This window comes from Acanthaster planci, linkage group LG11 (assembly GCF_054643075.1).
Source record: "Acanthaster planci isolate LZ-2023a linkage group LG11, COTS_SCS, whole genome shotgun sequence".
Classification (NCBI taxonomy): domain Eukaryota; kingdom Metazoa; phylum Echinodermata; class Asteroidea; order Valvatida; family Acanthasteridae; genus Acanthaster; species Acanthaster planci.
Genome location: NC_141787.1, coordinates 8,599,888 through 8,623,303, shown reverse-complemented (window position 1 = coordinate 8,623,303; position 23,416 = coordinate 8,599,888). Strand labels below are relative to the sequence as shown.

The 23,416-nt window shown below is 39.3% G+C and overlaps 1 protein-coding gene across 4 annotated transcripts in view; it reads left to right on the top strand.

Moving 5' to 3' along the window:
* LOC110983837 (ras-specific guanine nucleotide-releasing factor RalGPS1-like) overlaps positions 1-23,411 on the top strand; it is a 51,784-nt gene extending 28,373 nt beyond the window's left edge. For 3 of the 4 annotated variants that reach the window (XM_022243421.2, XM_022243418.2, XM_022243423.2), the window contains 18 exons: positions 607-657; positions 5,247-5,330; positions 6,602-6,691; positions 7,364-7,456; positions 7,994-8,117; positions 8,592-8,674; positions 10,876-11,015; positions 11,465-11,538; positions 12,227-12,323; positions 12,492-12,524; positions 13,429-13,559; positions 13,993-14,047; positions 15,063-15,133; positions 15,263-15,309; positions 15,535-15,627; positions 16,065-16,167; positions 17,164-17,258; positions 18,439-23,411. In XM_022243421.2, the coding sequence (XP_022099113.1) occupies positions 607-657; positions 5,247-5,330; positions 6,602-6,691; positions 7,364-7,456; positions 7,994-8,117; positions 8,592-8,674; positions 10,876-11,015; positions 11,465-11,538; positions 12,227-12,323; positions 12,492-12,524; positions 13,429-13,559; positions 13,993-14,047; positions 15,063-15,133; positions 15,263-15,309; positions 15,535-15,627; positions 16,065-16,167; positions 17,164-17,258; positions 18,439-18,468 (1,494 nt within the window). In that variant the 3' untranslated portion in view covers positions 18,469-23,411. The remainder of the gene's footprint in view (positions 1-606; positions 658-5,246; positions 5,331-6,601; positions 6,692-7,363; positions 7,457-7,993; positions 8,118-8,591; positions 8,675-10,875; positions 11,016-11,464; positions 11,539-12,226; positions 12,324-12,491; positions 12,525-13,428; positions 13,560-13,992; positions 14,048-15,062; positions 15,134-15,262; positions 15,310-15,534; positions 15,628-16,064; positions 16,168-17,163; positions 17,259-18,438) is intronic. The other variant, XM_022243422.2, reaches the window with a different exon arrangement.
* Positions 23,412-23,416: the final 5 nt, after the last annotated feature.

Below are 23,416 nucleotides of genomic sequence, written 5' to 3'. Positions count from 1 at the left end.
TGTAAACAAGAATGACCTGTCCTTTCAGCAAAATATGTTTAGAAGGGCTGAAAAGCACATGTACCTGTACATGTATGTACATTGTACTTGTACATGTAGGTCAACTCAGATTTTCATAAAGGACAGCAATCTTTATCAATGAATTTGAACTAAATTACTTATGATTTCTTTCTAAGAACTGGCACATTATCAAGTTTAACTCCCAAGGAATTGTACAGTGCTTGTTGATTGAAGAAAGTTGTTGAAACGTTGCACTGGTATGTCTTGGGCACTTAAGAGAAACTTCTCTTACGACCGTCTTTAAAATGTCTCCTTCATAAAAGCAGTCATGATTCGTTTTAACATTAGCCAATGGAGCATTGAGTGTATTGCCTTGATCTAAAGGCTGCATGTGAGCTTTACATCACTCCATACAGGAGTGGCTTGTGGTTGAGTTTGCTTGATGCAGAAGTCCTTACATGTAGTGTTAATTAATGGATTGAGTATTATTGTTTGGACAATATCGTTACAGAATAAAGCAGTGTGGAATCTGCAGAGTGAGACAGGGAGTAATTGTTTTTTTTACAATGTTGTAAACATACTGCTACATGTCTAATTTGATTTCAGAATCAGATTACCCTGATGGATTTGCCGGTCTTCAAAGCCATCACTCCAGAGGTGAGTCCATGAATGTTGAAAATACTGTCTCTTTGCATGTAGTTTGTCAATTCACATCTGGCAGTAATTTGTAAGCTACACAACACCTAGCAGTTCACTGGAAGCCTTGGTACATGGACACCGACACATACATGTACATGTATGATGTCTGTCAGCACATTTTAACATGTGAGTCATCTGCATTTGTGGAATTACTGCACAGTAAAATTCAGCATCTCCACATGCAGCAATCCGCTGAATAAATTGTAAATGTTGGTAGCAATTTCTTTGTTTGAGAAACTGAGAATCACTTTGCTCCTCTCAAGGGCTGTTGTTTAAAGACAAAATTACACAGTACCTTAATGGTGATCAAATTGACCAAAGCAAGCACTAATTGTATGTGGTAAAGCCTGATAATGCTTGTCCATTGTCTATGGATTCTTTTCTTGCATACACTCTAGCAAATTGCATTTGTTTTAAACCAACTGACTGTGTTCAGTCGCAGACATGTCCCAACATGACGAAAGCCATAATAAAGCAAAGCTACAACTGAACTCACAGTCATAACCTTAAGAGTAACACAGTTTGAATTCACTGTCCTGGATGTGTACAGGAGCCTAGGATGCATGCGAGTAACACAGTTTGAATTCACTGTCCTGGATGTGTACAGGAGCCTAGGATGCATGCTCGTGTCCAGGTGCATGTAGAATGGCCCTTTGATACTGCCGTCAGTTAACACTGTTTTGGGGTATACACGTAGTTCTTCTTTCATACACATAGCCTTAGTTTTTTCTCTCTTCCTCTTCCAAAGCTACCGGAACAGGTACATGTAGCTCAGTATTTTTTACCGTGTATGGAGGGGAGTCAGGTTGGTACAGTGGCTCTTTCCTCCTCTTACCTTCGGCGGTCCAGGTTCCAGTCTCGCCTAGGTCGGCATGTACACATAGACTGGGTTTTTGGTCCCTGCCTGGTTTTGTGGGTTTGCCCTGGAATATTGTTCATGGTTTTCCGCTCACCTGATACAGTAAAATCTGATGATTTGCCCTGTGGGATAAATGGAACTACAGGAATAGAAGTGTACATACAATTCGTACTGGTAATTTGCACATACATGTATAAAAAAGGAATGTGAAATATTATGCAGCAAAAGTTTTGTTAGTTTTAATTCATTTCTAGTCCTTAAATTGATCAGTTTCAGTAGCAATCTCCGGTTAAATTAAAAACCCCTCAATCTGGGTGACATCCATGATATTACGAATTTGGTTGCCCCTGTTTCATTTGATTTGGATTTTTCAGACATACAAAGAAATGAGAAATCTTCACATGAAATTATTGTAAGCTACATGTACATGTAGGTACAGTATAAGAGAGGCATTGTAGGCCCAATCCACACATGTACATTGCACATGTTACATGACTTGAGAAATGATCTGTACGTGTATTTTAGATACAGGTACCTGCATGGGTGTGTATGGTAGTCTTATGATTAAAAACTAGACAGTGGAACATGTTATCCATGCAGAAAGTTTGAATGAGATACTGGCATATTGGAGTCATTTGGTAGAGAAATCCTGTCTGGTGAATAGGCAAGCAACACCATCTGGTCATTATATAAACATCACGGCATTAGAGCCACACGCTTTTGCTTGATGATTGCTGCCTTTAATCCATGACTGGAAGTTGTAGCATTTTATTGTGCAGAAAGTGTGACATGCATGCTGTACATAATCATCTGTGGCTAGAAACACATGCAGTTGGGCTACAATGCTATGTTATTTTTAAAACATTTGACAGATTTACGTTCAGTGTTGGACGAATGTTATCATGAGTTCTGAATAATAGCAAACAGTAATCCTGGAGTCCACACATGTTCACATGTACATGTATGTTCTATCTAATGTTACAGAAAATGCAAAACAACATGTAATTATGAATCAAAACACTTAAAAAGAAAAATACATGTATCTGTTGCCGTCTGCTAATGAATTGGTATTTGAACTACATGCATGACATGTACATGCACGCGAAGTATTTTGAGACTTTGAGATCTTACATACTTTTAAAGAATTTGAAATATCAATTTTTTGTGTGTTGCTTGTTTCTTAATCTATTTTGAGAAACTTCTTGATATTCTCAGAAATGGCATTAAAATAAATCCTGCATTTGTTGGCAACATATTTTGTATTGTATTACAGGTATTCCTAAGGGAAGGGTACCTGTACTTTATAGAGCCATCCAGCTGGGTAGAATTCTCAATAGAAGTGTCCATTGTTAAGTGATATATGTCTTGCTGGAATCCAGTCTCTCAGTAGTGTTGTGTGTCATATCGATCCCTGATTACAAGGGGCTGGTGTTAGTTTTGCATTCTCTGATCCCAGCTCAGTGCACTGATGAGGTCAGGCTAGGAATGTCTTGTGTATCACAAGCAATAATTGAGCAGTAAAACAGGAACCTTGTCCTGGATAATGCTTATTTTCCCAGGGCAAATATCAAATGATATGATATACATGTAGGTTTGAACACTGTGCTTGCTGTGAGATTTCATGACCCTCATATCAGTCAGTAATCACATACAATGGAGCAGGATATTTGATCTTCTCATGAATCTGCTCTACCCATGCACGTTTCTCCTCACTTTCATTAATCATGAAAGTGTCACTCCTCTTGTATTGGTGTATACATCAAAAATGAAACAGTCCATGCCTGGCAGTGGCAAGGGCTTTATTTGCAACAAGGAAGAGACCTGTTTTGTAACCACAAGCTTTCTGGTTTTCTTCTCCCTTGGTTCCTCAACTCTTTGTGCATACATATGGGCTTGTTTTATTGCAAGACCTTTGGAGGTTACCTGGTTGTGCTTGAAAGTAAAAAGCAGATAAACATGTACACCATTCTTTGAAAGTTGAACGATCTTTTAGTTTTTATCTGAGCTTACACAGCAGTACATTTCTTGAGGCTTGGCTTTGTTTCATGAATGGGTTTTTGTTGTAATGCTTGGAAATTTATAAACCTTTCCAGTAAAAATCTCACCAGGTAATAAATCTCATCAGTGTCAGTTCAGAGAAACAAGTACACCCCCACACCCCAACCAAAAACAGAAACCAAAGCAAACAAGTAGTTTGTCTCGCAGGATTTCTCTGTGTATGGTTTTTTTTTCCCATTCAGGGTAGGGCAGCAGTGTAGAGTTACCAGTGTTTCCTTTTGATTTGCTCCCATTAATATTTGAAATCTGACTAAAATATTACATGTAATGGGGAAAAAATGCCATAGGAGAGCTGTGATTTTGGTGTGTAGTTTTTCCATGCAAAATTAGAGTTTTTTTAAAGAAAATTGTTGTTGTCCTCCTGTACAATTTGGTTTGTTTTACATGTGTAGCAGGTGTTTGGGCCCTCGTTACCGGTGCAGTACAAACGGATGGTGTAAATGATTGGTGGGAAAGTGAATGCATTGTTACCTGTGGGCATTGCCCATGAAGATGGTGTCTGGCCCATGTACATGTATGTTGACTACACCGTGTTTAATGCCTTTGTATGCTACCCCATACGTGTACTGTTGCATACATCCCATGTGATTCAGCAACGCAGTCTTTTGAATAGAAACGACAAGCTTTGCATGTATAATTTTAGAGGAGTCGCACTGACATAACTTTGGCCCAAACTTGATCAAACAAATGGCCGAGTTTAAGTGTAGTGCCTGCGGTCAGGAAAACATGTGCGATACATTGAGGCTTTATTTTCCCACATTGATGCTGTATAGCACTGATATCTTGAGACTTTTGATTATGCATGAAGTCAACTGTATGCTTTCATACCTGTAGTGACTTGGTCTATCCCAAAAATCTTCCTGGATATAAGAAATTTCTCAAGAAGCCCAGATATTGTATGTGCATATGCTGTACACGTTGCCATTTTTGCTTGTTAATCCCCATGTACATGTACAATGTACTGTTTCCACTGACCAGATTGCATCCCACCAACTTCTCCAGAAGCTATAAATCTTCCCAGCCTGGGGTGTAAAAAATCTAAGAAATGTAGCTTATGTTTGGTACAGCCCATAAAATACCAAACCTTGACATTTTCTTATTAACAGTCCTCCTGTGGATAAGTTGTGAACAAAAACAAAACTGCCACTTGGCTGTGGGATAAATCTTCAGTCGGTGAATGGCAAATGTTTCACACCATTTCCTGGGAAAGGAAGTGTGTAGAAAATTCCGAGTCTGATTAAGGTTTTGACTTCTCTCATGTTTTAGTGTGCCTAGATCACAAGTTTTCCAAGAATATTAAGTCCAGTCAATACATGTACCCGCAGGTGCATGCAAGGTTAGCTCAACTGGACCCTTTCCAGAGAACTTATATCTATATGGTTTATAATCAAAAACAAGAAAAATTTTGAACTGGGCAAAACAAAGCAAAATTTGAAAAAGGTGAGGTTGTAAAACAAAAAGTTAAAAAGAAAACCACCAAATTCACAAGGAATACTCAATGGAGAAATAAACTGAGATGTTTACCTACTCCCCTGACATTATATACTTCTAGAATTTGTTCTTAACAGAGGAATAATCCAACATTTTTACATGTTTCCTCATTTCGTTTTTTTCTGCTTCTCATTTTTAGGAGTTAAGCAGCTGCGCCTGGTCAGGCAAAGACAAGAACAACCTCTGTCCCAACATAGTTGCTTTCACCCGGAGATTCAACCATGTAAGCTCATGACATCACAGGAATGTTTCCTGGGACTTTGCGGTCTGTTAGAGAAGTTGATTATGCAAGATATGTGGGAATATTGTCTTGACTTTCAAATTGTGTCCAATCAATGGGCATTTACCCGATGAGAGGGAGTTCAGTTGACATCTATGAACTAATCAACAACTCTGGTCATTTTTCTGGCCAGTTACCCGTTACCATGTACTTTGTTGAAAGTGGGTCCTGGCAAGGGAATGATATTCTATTCTGTGATTTTTATCTCTGAGATGTCCATAGAAAAGAGAAAGGTTGTTTCCTCAAAGTGGGAATGTAACCCCCCCTAAAAAAGTGTAATTATCTTTTGAAAAGTGTAAAGAATGGTAAGGATTTCTGTAGCAGTGAAGGGTGAACCTGCTTCCCTTTAAAAAAAGTTAACCAGAACATCTGCCCTAAACTCTCTAAGGCCCATCCCCAGAAGAAATGCACCAGACAAAAGAACAGAGATCTTCAAAATCTGAAACAAATTGATGCAACTCTGTATTCTCAAGGACAGCCCCGACATGGGATCCTTATCATGTGAATGTGTCTCCCAAGATAGTCAGTTCTCCAGGCATAACGTACATCTTGAAAGGACATAATTGCTCACAAGGTCCCAATAGATCAACCTTGATGTTAATGAAAATCTTGACTGCCAAGGATGTGCCATCACTGCAGGTGATACCTCAACTTCTGAGAGTTTCCCTGGACCTGCACACATGCATACTTCATGAACCAACAGCTTGATTAAATTCAAGGTGGCTATGATAAAGTAACATTGGCAGGGTGCAGATAGGCTGTAATGATTGGAAACCTCGTATTTTAGTATAAACTTGTGTGATTTCATGCCTACAAAAAAGCTTGGGTATTTTCTAATCTCTTACATGGTAGACGTGAGAGTCCACAGATGGATTAATGTCAACATTTGATGAGGCACCATTATTGCCATGGTGCCACACTCGTGCATATTTATTCGTTTATGCTGCAGGTACATGAATATTTTTGTAACTCACAGTATCCTGTTTGTTGAAGCAGCATGTTAGCGTGATACTGGTACCACTGCAGCAGTGGCGTCTAATTCTTGTTCCTGAATTAGTCTAGAGATCCCCCCCTCCAAAAAACAGAAACACTGAAATGTTAACTTTAATACCAGAACCAAAGTCAACTAGAATTGAAGGACATACATGTTCATGTATATTTACATATCATTTATTATTTGGTTTTATTTCAGTAATTTTTTTTGTCTCTAACAGGTTAGTTTCTGGGTCGTTCATGAAATCCTGGGCGGGCAAACTCTGAAAATAAGGGCTGAAATTGTAGGACAGTTTGTCAAAATTGCAAAGGTAAGGTTTCCTGACATCATCTGGTATTTCTGATGTGAGAATGCTTGTGGCGGACGATATTACAATTTAATCATCACCCACGTGATACTTTATGAAAAAAAACAACAGAATTGTCCACTTTTGAAAAATATGACATCGGGATATTGGTGATATCGGCAATTTTTTTTCAACTCAAGTGTCTAGAAAAAAAAAGTGGATGCTACGTGTACATGTATGCTTTTGTCTCGAAAACTTCACAGATTTAATACATCGGTTGAGCAAAAGTAAGCTCATTTTGCTGCAATATGCTTCTAAGATATCAAAATCTAGGACTGAATTCAACTGTGACTCGCAAGATTCAATAAAAACTGTTCGTCTTTCTTGGCTTTATGTCAAATATTCTCATACATGTGTACATGTACTACAGGCTTTCAATTGAATACTGTCTGACTGAACCATCTTGAATTAAGCATTGCAATGAGGTCTCCATTGTCAAATGCACCTGTTCACTGGTGTGTCAAATACCCATACCCCACTTAAGAAAATTTTTTTGTTTGGAAAACACCTTAAAGCTTAATACACATAGCTTTCTTTGAAGCTCATCATAATTTTTTTTTTTTCTTGAGAAGTCACTGATTTAGATTCTAGTCAGTATGTAAACTAACCCTCGGATCTTTGTAATTTCCTTTTCAGAAATTATTTGAGTTGAATAACTACCACTCACTTATGGCTGTCATATCAGCGCTTCACAGCGCACCCATCTTTAGATTAAGTAAAACCTGGAATGTGAGTACCCTCTGTGATAAAATGATGTCAAATTCACGATGTTATCAGTGGTGCTGTAAAAGTGTTAGGCTGGTATTAAGAAAATACCGGACATGTATTAAAATTGCTGCTGGACAAGGTAATGCGTTTTATTGGTTAATATTCTAATTGTATTAGTCCTTTACAAGAAGTTTTTTCTTTCTTTTTGGTCTTCTGCGTTTTGTTTTATCATGCCATACCTGTTTGGTCTTCATGGAAAATTTACTGACCCATTTCCTGCCAGGAACTTTATCAATTTGCTACGTACAGTGTACTTTAGAACACATGTCAATTACTTTCTTTGAATTGGCAAATGCAAGTGTTATAAAGAAACCCTTTGTTTCACACAGTCATTACACATGTACCTTTAAGTTAATCAAGTGAGTAATTCTAAACATCTTACATGTATGTCATTTTCAAATCCTTATACGTGTGTATTTACTCCTCAAGATTTCTGGTGTCACCTGTAGGTTTTAAATCATGTCATTTAAATCATTATGTCCATTTTTTGTGGTAAAGCTCCTCCACAAGAAAGAGCGATCCACGTGCGAGAAGTTAGCTGAACTCATGTCTGAAGATGACAACAGACAGAAACTACGAGAACACATGGACTGTGTGCGACTGCCGTGTATACCCTACCTAGGTGAGATTATAGACTCTGTAGTATCAAGCTCAGTGTTTACTTTTACATTAGTGCCACCTAGGACCGGTACACACCACCCCTGGCACTTTCCTTCTTGGCCATAATTTTGGTTCAGCTGGCTGTTCTTTTCTCCAGTTCAGGGCTCTGTTGCAGCTCCACGCAGATGTTGGGAACAAATGTTTATCTTGTTTAGAATTAAGATTTGCACATGTGTACCTGTACAGTGTTCTCAGTCTAGAGAGGTTTGAAAATAATTGTCTTAATTTATTACCAAATGAACATGTTCAAGTGTCCTTGCGGGGCACCCACGATTTGTTGTCTTAAGAAGGAAAATAGTCATATAGGAGAGATCAATAGTTCTAGTCTTGCTTATGGGCTGTTGTTTTGGGGTGAATGGAATGTTTTTTTGACTGTTGGTGATTTCTTGATATTTCCTGTGATTCCTATGTTTGTTTTCTGTGTCAATGTTCTCAGGTTTGTACCTTCAAGATCTTATCTTCATCGATGTAGCTCACCCAAGCACTGGTGGCATTGAGAGTGAGAGGAGGTGTCTAAAGGTGAGTAGATAGTGGGCTGGCTCAGTTCAGCATAGTAGTCCAATGCTGTCTGTGGTAGGGATGAGATTCTTCTGCTTTGTGGCTGATTTCGGCTTTTGGGACTTTGAAAATCCGCTTTTGCAAATAGGTTCTGCCATTTTGGACTGTCCAACATGGCGATAGTCGACTTAGAAATTCCGATATTTTAAACTTTTCTGACCCATTTCATCACGATGATATTTGACTTCCAGGTATCAGATATGATGATATTGATTCTCAATTTGTTGTGGAATAAAATGAAATTGCATTTCTTGTTGCTTACTTTCCATGTGTCACGTCATTTTATTTCGTCCTAAGCACATTAAAATCAATATCATTGACCAGAAAGCACACTGTGTCTTGCCATGCAGGCAGTACGTTCACGTGTAGTTTAGGAACACACGGTCATTGTGCTCACACAGACCTGAAACCAGGCTAGAATTGGGAAATAAGATAAAGCAACACGTTCCATAGGCACTTTTGACAGACAAAAACGAGTGCCGACCAGTGAACATCTCTGTAGGAAATGTGTTGATTTCCATGTAACTGTAGGTGTCACAATCGCTTTGATAGGCTTTTTTCCATGACGTATCCTCATATAAGCCAATGATTGTGCCCTTCTCATGCTACTCACCACATGCACGAGTGAACAGACCACCACTTAAAGCCACTGCACCTGGTACCCTGAATACTTTTCATGGAAAATGGGACCGTCGTGTGTGTTGTTGAACAGACGTTTCTCATACTTACATTTCCATCATCATGTCTGCGTGTAAAGACATCATTCATCCAGAAGAAGGAAAAGTGAAGCACGTCGACAAAGGGATTACGAAATTCCTCACGATTGGAGTGGGTTGAGGCCAATCGGAAATTGGCAAAACCTGGTAAGGCGGTATTGCCTGCGGTGTGATGTAGAAATTAAATACGCTTTCTGGGCAAAAATGCCTTAGCAGCACATGCAGAATCGTTGAAACACAACAGTGAACTCCAGACATGGAAAACGAATTATCGTCTATCAGGTACATGTATACATGTACATAATCAACATGTATTTTGAAGCACGTGACAAACCACAAGTGATGAACAAAACTTCTTGTGGGTCTTTATAACTCATTTCAAGTGAACAAATAATAAAAAGGCTTTCAGGGTAGACTTTCACAAATGTTTTTAGTGTAAAATGCATTTAAAAATGGACCCACCTGTTTTGTCAAAGTGGATGTTGGTTTTTATTCAAAAACAGAAATCAGCACATTGCCCCTATCTGGTTGTATCATAAATGGTGATACAACTGTACATATGAAAAACAGATTGTGAAAAGCTTAAGTCATGGCGAATCAACAAAATCCATCAGGAATCACTGTGTCTATGGCAGTAACTGGCTCACTCCCTTCTGCTGTTTTTATGTTATATGCACGTACTACTGGTTTCTGTTGCATAAATAAATTCAAGAAAGTGAAAACTACCGAAATAATTTACGTTGAAACGAAAGTACCTGTACTCAGAGATTGAGGACAGATCACTTATCCCCTGGGTCAATGGAATACATGTACATTGCACAGAAGACGACAAATGTAATTTGCAAGCTCTTACTAAATACAATTTGTTAAAAGACCTCTGGGTTTCCTCCCGCTTTCAACTGTGAAATGACCCTTTTGTTTCATTCAAAGCAATGACATCAAAAATCCTGACCAGGTTAACCAGGATAAAGCAGAAAAATAAACAGTTTATGGTAAACGTACATCAATGGCAATACCATTAGTCTCAGTTTAATGTAAAAAGTTACAGTCAGCTTCAAACAAATCTGTGTCTGAAATGACATCTCTGATTCTGGAACTTTTGAATAATGGGCCTATGTACTGAAGACATCACACTTTGTTTACACGTGCATTTTCTAACGGGAGCCAGATTGGGATGACGGATATGAAGCGTACATGTATTAACCATGAGATCATCGGAGCACAGGCCACTTTCAAATAGAGGATTTCATTTTTTACTTTGTGTTAGTACCGGTAGTTCACGCCCTTTTCATCTTTGGAGAAAGTAAGATTCCATTTACCACTGCAGACCCATTTTGCAAATTAGGTTGTTCAACACTCTCCAGATGGACGGGATTTGGTGATACAACTTTATGCATGAGCACACGTCACAGTCGGTTACAAATTATTTCTTTTTTGCATATCCAGATGAATAATGTCTTACGGACAATAGCTGAGTTTCAGTTGTCAACATACGAGATCGAGCCCCTCCCCTATGTCCAGAATTATCTGAAGTCAGTGCGCTACATCGATGAACTTCAGAAATTTGTAGAGGAAGATAATTACAAGTAAGCGACTTGTGTTTTTATGACAAATGAAATTTAAGAATGTTAAATATTTTGACACTTTGCCAGATATTTTTGAGAAAAGGTGTTTGTGTTTTTCCTTCTTGCAACTGATGGGCAAATTTCACCCCCGTCCCCGTTCCAATGATTTTGACTTTCTAGAAACCTGTATTTGGCATGCATAGAGGATTTGTTGCTTCGGGATTCATAGTTTGCATTCCAGTTAATGAAAGAGCTTTTTCATGTGTGTCATCCATGGAAAAAGTTGAACTTTTGTAGTCACCTGCATCAGCAGTTTCATATTTCAAGAAAGCAGTAAATCTCAGTTATATCAAATTGTGCCCAAATGTGTTTGATACAGTGGAAAACTTGTGAATTTGGTCATTATGTGGATCTTGCAGTCCCCCTCGTGCAGTTACTTGTGCTTATAACCTGGATGTTTTGGTTTACAGGTTGTCCCTGCAGATTGAGCCTGCCAACCCACAGTCAAACGTGTCCAAGTCAAGGGATGAATTAGAAGCTTTAGGTATGGTTGAAATGTCTTGCATTGCAGGCAACTTGCTCCCACTTCTATCTTTTCCACAGTGGAACTATAGATGGTGTGCTTTAAATCTTTTTCCTTTGGTGGGAAAAGCACCATTTGCTTGCACAGGTTCATGTGCGCTTCCTACGAGACACACTGAACATATGCAACCAATTCATGAATTTTGGGCTGGTTGCCTGTCTTCATAAAGTGACAAGTTGTGGGAGAGGAATAGTGCACATTAGTCTCCTTCCATTTCTTAAGTCAAAGTGTACAAATGTAACTTGCTCGTAAAGTTGGGGTAAGGCCAAGTCAGTCGGACTATCTGTTAATCGGAAATTTCTTGAATTTTCTCTGATTCCAATTTTGGAATTGGTTCCTAACTCCTAGGAAGATTTTGGGTCAAAGTGCACAAAAATGCAAATTATTGTCAAGTATTAACAGTTTTGCGATTCTATGAATTACTGCCACAGGTAACAAGATATGATTCAGCAAAGGTTTCAACACATGTATAATAGTATCTTGGAGCTGACTTTTTTTTCATTTGTTATTAGTAGTATATCATTTCCAAATATTCAGATGATAGTAAAAGAATCTGGATAGTCAATCTATTGAATATGGAAATCCTTGGTACCACCCTATCATTTGCTTTTGTTTTTGTCTGAATATTTTCTTCTGTTCATTATTGTAGATAGAGGCTCGTCACCAGGCAAATCCACCCCAGCCACACCTCTAGCCGCAGCAAGATTTGTACCAGGTCATCGGAAAACAAAAAGCTTAGGAACAACGTGAGTATTTACAAGAGCAGTGCCCAAAGCAAAAGTGACAGAAATTTTTAAAACAGAAATATAAGTGCGTTTAATAACCGTGAGCAATGATGAATGATATTTACATTTTTTTTTCAATTTGGATAATATCCCTATTCATAAAATATTTTGATTTGCCGCCTTTCACAGGTTTGTGTCTCATGCAGCAATTGAACCCTTACAGTAAGTCACAAATCTACTTCCAATAAGAACAGACAATGTGTTCAGATTGAATTACCCCTCATATTCCTACACAACGTCGGTTGCGCCATGAAGTGACCTACGCGATAGTTTTTGGTGTATCGTTGAAAGATCTTATGCACATGATAGGACAACTCATGGTGCAGCAACTATCCGCAATGCATTGATCAGTTCGTGATGCAACCGATGACTTGCACCAATGTCTGAATTAACCATAAATTCCAAATCCTCCATATTACCATCAGATTTTAAAACCTTCAGAGTTTGCACCAGTGTCTGATTTAACCTACCAAATCCAAATCCTCCATATTACCATTAGATTTTAAAACCTTCAGAGTTTGCACCAGTGTCTGATTTAACCTACAAAATCCAAATCCTCCATATTACTATTAGATTTTAAAACTTTCAGAGCATAGTTTATATTTGCCCTTCATCCTTCATAATGCCAGAGGGCAAGACAGACATCTGTAAATGTGCATGAACATATCATGTGATAAATAATGAAGCTGGGATCTGGATCTTCAGGGGTTGGATTTGTCAGGATTTTTCCAGATTTCAGGATTTTTAACAACTTAAATATGATTTTAGGTGGCTTATTGATTCAGCTTTTGCCATTTTGGAGACTGTACAAACACTTAGAACAAGATTATTTGGGAGCGAAGTCATCACCCATAAACTTCCAAATACATGTACATGTATGTTGTTGCCATCACATCTCCACTGGATGTGTCATTTGTTCCTTCTCATCCTGTAATCTTAAACTTGAATGTTATGAAGTCTTTCACTAGATTTCAGAAGTATTTAGGCTCGCTCAGTACCAGTCTCCTCCCTGTCATTGATCTGTTTCACAGTTCTCATACAGGGTTTCAAATCTTTTCTCTTTCAGTTTAACCAATTCACACATTGCACATGGACCCAGGCATCTACTGGATGACAGCTTACTGGAGGAAACAAGCGCACATGGTCATCCCTCCATCACAAGTTCCATTGAAGGGTCAATGAATGGTATGTCAATAGGTGAGGCTGACTGGAGCTGAGTTGCCAAATGACTTACCTCTCACTAATGATTAAAAAAAGAAGTGTCAGATGGGGTTACCAAGAGAATTACCAAGTGAGTCACAAAGTGAGTTATCAAATTAATAACTTAGAGTTTTCAAAATAGTAACAAATGGGTCAGCTAGGGATTTGCTTAATGAGTAGCTAAATGTGTTATGAAATCATTTGCAAAATCATTTTGACTATTAGATTGGTTGTCAGTTAAGTTTCCAAATTATTTTTCAACTATTACCATGTATAAGCAGATGAGTTATTAGGTCATTTAGCAAATAAGTTTATCAACTGTAGGCACCTGTAATAGAGTGAGCTGCCTTGTCAAATGATTCGCAGATGAGTCATTGAATAGGTGTCATAAGATGTGTTTTGAAGTTGTTTGTTCTTGATGAATTTGTAGGAAGCAGTGAAGGGTCAGAACTCAGCGATGATCAAGATCTCTGGATAGGGGACAAGTAAGTGCCAACAAACCATAAGTGTTCTGAGACCAAAAAATGCACTGAATCTGGTTGTGTTGTAGCAAAGTAGGCTTTGTTGTGGCAGTGTCAGGGAGTAATGTGTGTGTCAGTGGTAGTTACATGGCAAGCAGTCACAGCCAGTTCCCCTAGATGGAAATCACATGGCAAGCAGCTACAGCCTGTTCCCATAGATGGAAGTCACGTGGCTGATAGCTACAGCTAGTTCCCGTAGATGGAAGTCACATGGCAAGCAGCTACAGCCAGTTCCCATAGATGGAAGTCACATGGCTAGGAGCCACAGCCTGTTCCCATAGATGGAAGTCACATGGCTAGCAGCTACAGCCGGTTCCCATGGATGGAAGTCACTTGGCTAGCAGCTTCTGGCAGTTCCCATGGATGTGCATTACTCCCAGCTACAGCCAGTCAATTTGAACCTTGTCATGTGCACTGTATTTGGAAAATTCTTCATCCTCTGAACCTGACATCAGGCAGACAAGTTAAAAATTAAGTTTTTTTATTTTAAGTTTCAGTGATCATTTTTTTTCAAATAATTTTATTTTACTATTTGGAATGGTGTGGTTTGTTGTGATAATTTCATTACTTTACGCTACTAAGTGAAAGTGCAGAGTTCTTGTGGCCTGGAAAAGTCGTCAAAAAGTCATGGAAATTTGTTCTTGTTTTCCAGGTCTGGAAGTCATGGAATTTTGTAACACTGTGTGTGATTTTGATTATCAGAAATGAGTGCATAATATGCATGATTTTATTTGCAACGTTGAAAGTCAGAATAGTCCAAGAAATTGCATTACTGGGTCATGTATTTTCATGATTTGGTCATGTACAAGTTATGGAATTTACAATGTAGTTGTCCTGTAGGTGCAGGAACCCTGAAGTAGGATGGAATGTATGTTCTTGAAGTACTCAAAGTGCTTTGCTTTTGCACATCTAAAGAGAAATTATTTTGCCTCATTTTAAGAAGAATAACTCGTGTTACCGTTTGTGTTTTGTTTGACAGTTTGACTGAAAGCTGCGAAGACCTTGTTCACAATATACCAGAGGTACCAGCATCAGCATTTAAAATACATGGTGAGTATTCAAATTATTAACTTTAAGAACTAAGAAGCTTACTTCTTTATTTGATGTTGCTGCTGGGTTTTTTCCGGTTTGGGAATTCAACATTTACAAGTTTATTTGGTTAATTACTTTGCTTGCAAGGTTACCTGAAGCGGAAGCCAGTCATGAAACTTGGGAGGAAAGTATCGGTGAGTTAAAGTCTTTATTTTCTCCATTTCTAAATTTGAGGACAACTTCAGCTCACGCTGATATGAAACAGTTATAGTGTCAAAAGATATTGTGCATGAAGTTGAACATGTGAACTCCTGTCCATCCAGATCCTTCCAAATCTGTCACGTTTTTGGAGGATTTTGCAGGATTGAGGAAGGATCACTAACTGCTCCCTCTCTCGGTCTCTCCCTCTGCATTCTCAGGTCACAGCATGGACTAGATACTGGGTAGGGTTATGGGGAACCAACATCGTACACTATGCAGCGAAGTACTTCACTGGGCACGACAGAACAGACGTAAGTATACTCTTTTTGGGTAGCAGTCACGTCAGCATTTCTTCGTCTGTGAGGGATTCAATATGTCTACGTTATCTTTCGTCATGTCTGGTCAGTTAGTACTTTCAGTATAAGCTACTGCTTTGGATTTTGTATGAAATTGTGGAAAGGAGTCATTGGCTCTGAAACTTTCCTCCCTGTCAGAATGCGAACATTTATTTCAGCTTCGAAGTTTAGCACACAAAAGAGTTTCAATTAGCAAAAAGGGATACCAGCCAAGCATTATGTGACATGTATTGCAATGAATGGTTCTCCATGATATTTCCCCCACCATGTGCCCGTCGTTTGGATATCTTATTGTCATATTACTTACATGCTTTACACATAGTTTGCCATTTTGCCCATTTATTTTTGGCAGTGTGGTGATTTTTAAAAATTTTTTGTAATTCTGCTTGCAGTTCAAGATCAGGCCTTGTAAATTGTTTTCCATCAGTGACTGGGTAGTGACGTTACCAGAGACCAGAGGAAACAACGTCATCCTACTAACAGACCTTGCCAAGGGTTAGTCCCTCTGTCGTAGCTTAGCACTTCCACATGGACTTGTTTTGAGTCGTTTTTATTCCTGTATTTTAAAAGGCCCTGAATTCACAACTGCCGCCAAATTTGCAGATACCCAGTACTTGGTTTTGCAGTATTGAAGTCTATGTCCCCAGTTTGTAAAGGCGCAGAGGGGGCATCATTGTTGGCGTTTGAAAGAATTAATAAGATTCCCAGCAAAAATGTCTCAAGAATGTCAGTTTAGGATTTCACATCAAGAGGCTCAAGTTTACCACTTAAACGATTGAGGGTGTATCCTAGCCAAAAGGGCCTAGGCGGTTAGGGGTAAAGAAATTCTTTGAAGTTGATAATTCTGCTGAATTATTACTAGCTTCACTTACCTAACCACAAATTTGTTAGGGGATTATTTTTATAGTTTGGAAGTATTTTTTTCATGTTGGAGTTTAGAACAATTAAAAAAATCAAGCCAAAATTTTAATTTCATCTGAAGCTGCAGCGAGTTGAGAGTTTTGTAAAACAAGATTTTTGAATCAGAATGTGTAGAGTTTCCATTTCACTTTATGAAATTTGAGGTAAGCATATCGCTCCGGCAAGGCACTAGAGGTGAAAAATCAGAGTGGGCCACATTAGGGTACATCAACATATCCTTCCGCAAGTAGGCCATCGCCAGCCACACAAGAAAGCCAACACAAGTGTTCACACTTCTGCAAACAAAATAAAGGCCAGATTCTTTCAATGGTGCAATTTACATGTAGTGCATCAGTAAAAAGGGGCAGGATACTCAGGTGTGTTCAGCCATTGATGTTCATCATGCACAGCCGTTTTAGGTAGATCCCATGTGCAGGTGTTTTACCCTTATTTGCAGGTACTTCACGCCTACGCTTACTACTCAACAGGCAAAAGTATTGACTAAATGTTCAAATATTTATGGCAAACATTTTGTTAAACGGTAAAAGATATCTGTCCTGACCACGTTTCCCTTTATTTTTCCTCTGCCAGGTAACTCATATAAGTACAAAGCCCCCTCCTATGCCTTGGCTTGCCAGTGGGTGAGATACCTTGATGAGGCTACTAAAAAACACAAAGGGCCAAAGGTCAGTAAGGCTGTATGCAGTACAACCGTTCATATGGACTCATGGGCAGTGTAAACGTCTGCCAACATTGGGCATGCAAGGCCATTGTTAGCTTGAGAAGTTGCACCCATCAAGTTCAAATGAATTAAAGCAATGTTTAGAGTGTTGGCTGATACTTTGCGTCAAAAGCAGTTGTTGGGGTGTCTGATTAACAAAACAGAATTATTTTACCTTGTTTTCATGTTACCAAAATGAATATCAAACAGCGGGAATAGCAATGTACATGTATCCCTGTACTTACAACGCCACGCCTTATGTGTGCTGTCCTATGGTGGTCAGTGGACCGTGGGCCCTCACTGGCTCCATAGGAAAGTGCATAGTGTAATGTCATCAGTACATGGGCCTATTGTACGATTGATAACAAAAATGTGGTGTACAAATACTTTTAACCACTTCCTGCTGGGGCAGTTATCAATGCTGATGATGCTGGGCCGGGATATTTATCATTTTTTTCTGCTTTCAAAATTCTTTAAAAATTCCTATCTTTATGTACTGGACACTTATAAACACGTGAAGGACTGTCTGGTGGCCCCTCTAGCCTGACAGACAAATCTATTGACGCCTGAGTATTTCAGCCAGGCCTGCAGTCTTGGAAAAAACAGCCCAGGTTGTGCAGTGTTATGTAACTTTCTTTTGTTCATGAACCTGGCTCAGTGCACTGCTGACCTCTTTGCAATAGGGGCCAGATTAGCGTGCAGCAATGCTGTGTGGCTCAGTGGTTGAGAGCTTTTGTCCCCGGTGGTAATCTGCCCTCTCTAAATGCCCCAAACCGTGGTATACTGTTTCTAAACAAGGCTGGATTATCTCCACGTTCCAGAGTGAAAAAAATGTCGGTAATTCCCAGCAGCCTGGTCTCTTGTTCCAAGTACGGTGTTTTGTTACAAGGCCCTATTCCCTTTGTCCGAGTTCGGAGACCCCGGCCACGCTTATAAAGCATACGTGTCTGGATCCGGAATCCCCGGCAGGAAGTGGTTAAACTATGTTAAGATTGCACCCAGCATATCCACAACTGAAGGAAACAGAATTGGTTAAACCTTAAACTTGAAATGTCAATTATTTCTGCAGTGAAAAAGGCTACGAATTGGAGATGACAGCCTTTTGTATTCTATCAACTTAGTTCAAGTTCTAATCTTTCTTTCAGACACCAGCCAACTTGATGTCCTTTGACTGAATATAAAAAGTGCAGCACTAGGTAGTACAGTTAAAAGTCTAGCCAGAGCCAAAGGGAAGACTAAATTGGCTGAAAGGACTTCAATGAAGGCATGGAATGACTGAAACCATGGGTATGATACAGCATTGCCGTGGAAACATTACACAGTACCTGGATGAGCTCCTATCAGCATGGTAGGAATGGATGCACTGTTCTGCAGAAACAAGACCTCGACGGACATACCTCCCAACTTAAAGCCCGTCCTACCCTACCACAGACAATAAACTCCACCCCATGGTCTTTGCTGCAAATGATGCAGGTTCACTGTGAGAGTGCCAGCTGTCTGCATAAAAGCCCATCCACATCGCCACAAAGCGTCTGATTGCTGTAACAGCCACAAACACTGGAGCAGTATAAACTGCAGTTAACAGTGTGCTGTAGGGACACACAAACTCCACTTAGTGGTCGAGTTCGGGCGGCCTGTTCTTGACACGAGTTTCTTGTTCTTGTGCTCGAACGGCGGGAACACGACTCAAGTACACTGTTCCCGGAACAGGATCACGCACCACCTCCTTGTCAGGGTTTTACAGGAACACACGGGAAAACTCCTGAGATTTTAATTTTTGAACAGCTGCAAAAAAATATCGAGATGGCTCACAAAGCTTGAGACAATTGGAAATTTTACAAAATTAACAATAATCATTTCAATAATCAAGAAATGAATGTTCCTTTTTAAATAGAAAAGAATTCAGCCCAGCTTTCCAAAGTTCACTCTGAAAGAACGTACATGGATGCCGCCATGATGCATGGAGCAACCAGCAATAACGAGTTTTACGTTCCCGGTGTTCGAGTGGCCAACTAACAAACAACAAAACGAGCGGTTCTTGAACATACAAGAACAAGCCGCCCGAACTCACCATCATGTTCCATCACTTTGTCTGCGCACTAACCTAATGTCCTCACATGTCACATGGTTCTGAGAGAGTTATGCCCCTTAAATTTTTGTCCTTCAAAACTATTAAGCCGGGGTAACTCCAGGCCCTTAATATTTTGCCACCTGACATACCACCTATGTAACCATAATATATAAACCTAAATGGTTTTGAGAACCGATGAAACACTCTCAATAGCAGGACATGGTGCTGGACAGCATGAGCTCAGAATGGTGTACTGATTTTGTAGACTCGTTGCATACACACTGGTTATTTTTCTGAAATGGGTTGGCACTGGTGTGATTGGTTTGGGGAGGACACTGTTTTCAATCTCTGTTCACTCTTAATGATTCACTGGCTCTAACTTGTCAGCTTGCCTAGAAATTAACTTGTTGAATCCCAAACTTTACTGAAAGAGTAAGAACAGTGCCACATGTGCCTGCTCTACCTAACAAAGTTGATCACCGCAGCTAATCACGCACAAAATGTCAGTTCACTTTAGTTAACAACACCGGTGAATTTGTGCATGGCAAGGTGTTTGAAACAAGATTGGAAACATGCTGGAAGCTTCTTAGGCCTATCATTTGTCGGTACCTACATGTAGCACCTTGCAGTGTCATTCCATCCAGTCCTGCAGTAGCATGCAGATTGCTATCATGTTATACATTGTACATGCATCTGGTCTATGCTGCACGTATTGTGAAGCACAAGCTATTTGTGTTATGTTCATTGATTTCTGGCATTATTTATACTTACTGTAAATGTGTACATTTTGTAAATTGTATCATTAGAACCTTTTAACTATGCATCTGTAAATACACAAACTGAGGAAGTGGGAGTTTGGTTTCAGATTGCAACGGCATTAGACATCTTTTGGTTTTGTTTTTACTGCTTTTTTTTAATCGTCTGTGGTAGTTTAACGGTAGCTTTTTTTCTTTTTTCTCTGCCTCATTTTTCTGACCACAGTCCTCTTTGTAACTGTAAAGTTCCATCCAAGAAAAGTCCCACTTCTCCTTCATAGATTCTCAAGCTGTAGTTCTCTCTGTAGCGTTGCAGGAAGGCATTTCTCAGTTTCGTTGTCAGCTTCAAAGAGTCAAGCTAAACAACGGGACGCACGAGGACAAAGCCAATAGTTACAACAGCAGTCTATTTTCTTCTCTGTAAAAAAAGTGCCTTTGACATGGAAGACATGGAGAGAAAATAGGGTGTTTAGAACGTGTGTTTGTCTGACTCTCGTAGTTGCCTAAGCTTAGCACTACAATTGATGGAATGAATGCCTGTACTGTACATATATGTGCAATTGTTACCGGTATAAACATGTGAAGGGAACTACATACAGGTGCATTTGATTTGACATAATTGGTCAGTAAAAATGAGCAGTGTACACATTTCATCAGGGTTACATTTCACTCAGATGTTCAATGACGGTGATAGTATACAAAGGCCACTTGGTGAGAAGAGTGGGTAGTTTATTTCCTGAGGCATTGGCGGTTGGCAAACTCGTCCAAAGATCGGGCTGAGATAACTGGTACATGTATGTGAACTTGCAATACTGCTGAGTGAATGTCCAGAACACAAAAGAAAGATAACACCAGCAACACAAGGTGAAATGTACCCCTGGTGAGGATGTTTGTGTCATCATAATCTCTGTAGTTGTGAGGCATGATGACATGACACTGTGTTCATTCTGAGAGCTAGGTGGGGACATACACATGGATTGGTTAACTTGGCATTTTTTCTTTACCCCTAAAAACTTCAAACCACATCACATGGCCAACTATCTTCAAACATCCACTTTTAATACAACCTTATTTCTAATCCGTTCAACGTGCGACATTTATTAGGATTTCAAAGGATAGTCCCCATCTAGGTCTCAGAATGCACCGTGATGCTACGTATGTTTTGGCTGTGTTTGACTCTATAGAACACCCCGTCACAAAGCGAGCATGTGACTAGGCCTGCATCCTCTAATCCCCAAATGCAGGTATCATAGTTTTTAGAGACAACACTTGATGAAGTGCTGATGATCAGCAGCACCGAGGGGTGTTGGATTAAAATCAAAACGTGAGAGGCTGCCTGCAGTGCTGTTATTGTAGAATGATGACCTTTCAAACTATCTTGAATATAAATTACATAGCATGCAAATCAGCCCTGTAAAATGCAGAAGTGGACTGATGGGGGGGGTTAAAAGAATTTTTGTTGTGGTGCTTAAAACTTTTGGAATCACATGGTACATAACCAAACAGGAGGGAGTAAAAGCCAGGACGATGTCTTTTAATTTATATTTTATTCAAGTTCATACTTCCATTAAATTTTTTAGCCGAATGTGTTTTTCCCCATGACTCTTAAATAGTCCATTGTTGCACTATTTGTGAATGCTTGCACATTACTGGTTATTTGAACACAAATGGGTGTTTCATACGTGCACGAGTGAATAGCTCCTTGCCAAAGTGGATAGACTCAGAGGTTAGGTTTCTGTTTACTGAAAGAGAAAGCGTTGCCATTTTTAGTATGTGCTCATACACATGTATTAAAGACCCATGAAAAACACTTGCTAGACCATTCAACTTGCACCCTTGTGATTGCTTTCATTTGCTGTCTTAGAAGACGAGTTACTATTAAGTGCACTCAAACATAAGGAAACGTCAGAATATTAGATTGAAAAGGGTCAGTTGTCTGACATGGCTAATTTTCTGCTGCTGCCCTCAAGTGAAGCAAACTGGAGCAGTGTGGCGCAAGCAATTCACACTGTTGATCATGCATTTGAAAGAAAGACATATTCAAATATCCTCCAAGCTGAGCTTTGGTATACATGCAAGGGGTCCCATAATTCATGCTGAAATTACATTTGTCTGGTACGCAAAAGAATCATCTTTTTTTTTTTTAATGAAGTCCTTTTTTACCAGTCCATTTGCCTTGGGCTTGTCATAAAGGTCATCAGGTTTGGAAAGTTTGTCTTTTCCACCCATCCAAGTCTGTTGCCTGTGCATGTTCACTCCGCTTGCCTGCATACAGTGATTGTTCTGTTTTGTAAATACCAAAGCTTGTATTATTTCTTAAATACAAAGACTGCAGGAACTGGTTACTATTTGTTGACATCACATTTATAGCACAGGGTATGCTTGACTAAGCTATATGCATCCTTTTTTTTAATTTAGGGATAAATATCGACTTTGACTGCTTATCATACATGTAGGTCCGACTCTGTGATGTTGAATTGACAAAACTGTCTAGAAATCTATTAACGGCATAAATGGTGTGTTGCACATGGTGACCTGACTTACCAAATCTCGCGTGAGCGAAATCAAGGTTTGTCGCCCACATAATGACATAATGTGCATTCACATCAGGATGCCAAGCTGAGCGATACAATCGCACTACCAACCAAAATGATTGTAAGACTAATTTTGTGGGATCCAGTCACATTGTGTGCTTCACATCCACGAGGATACATTTTATGCATTAACCCTCTTTAATGTTTGGGAAGGCAATGTCCTACTAGTGGGTTTTGTTTCACAACTGTTTGAAGTACATGTACACTGTACGCAGCTGTATGCAAAGAAAAGGGCTGTTCTCCATTGTTGCATTCTTAAGTTCTTTCTTAAGAATGGTGTCAGGTTCTCTCTTCAGAACTTCGAAGGTTTTCACACCCAAATGGCACAATACAGGTCACAGCAGTTGTGACATTCCCCACTTTTGTACCGGTTATACAAATTTACAAACCACACTCATTACAACTTCCTTACATCACCGGTGTACATGTACTTCTTTATTAACAGAATAATTCAGCGTCCCATTAAGTAGCTTTGTCGATTTTTAAGCAGTGTTTTTAATTTAAGAAGAAAGTTGTCAGCCCAACCGACACTCCAGTATTATTAGCTTTGACATCGACAAGTTATCCCAATAAATGCTTCTAGAAAACCCTGCATTGGAATGTACTTTGGAGTACCAAATCCCACTCTGTGGAAAAGGTGCAAACTCAAAACAACCAAAGGAAAATAAACGTGCAGTTCCTTTTGCACTAATAGTAGACACCA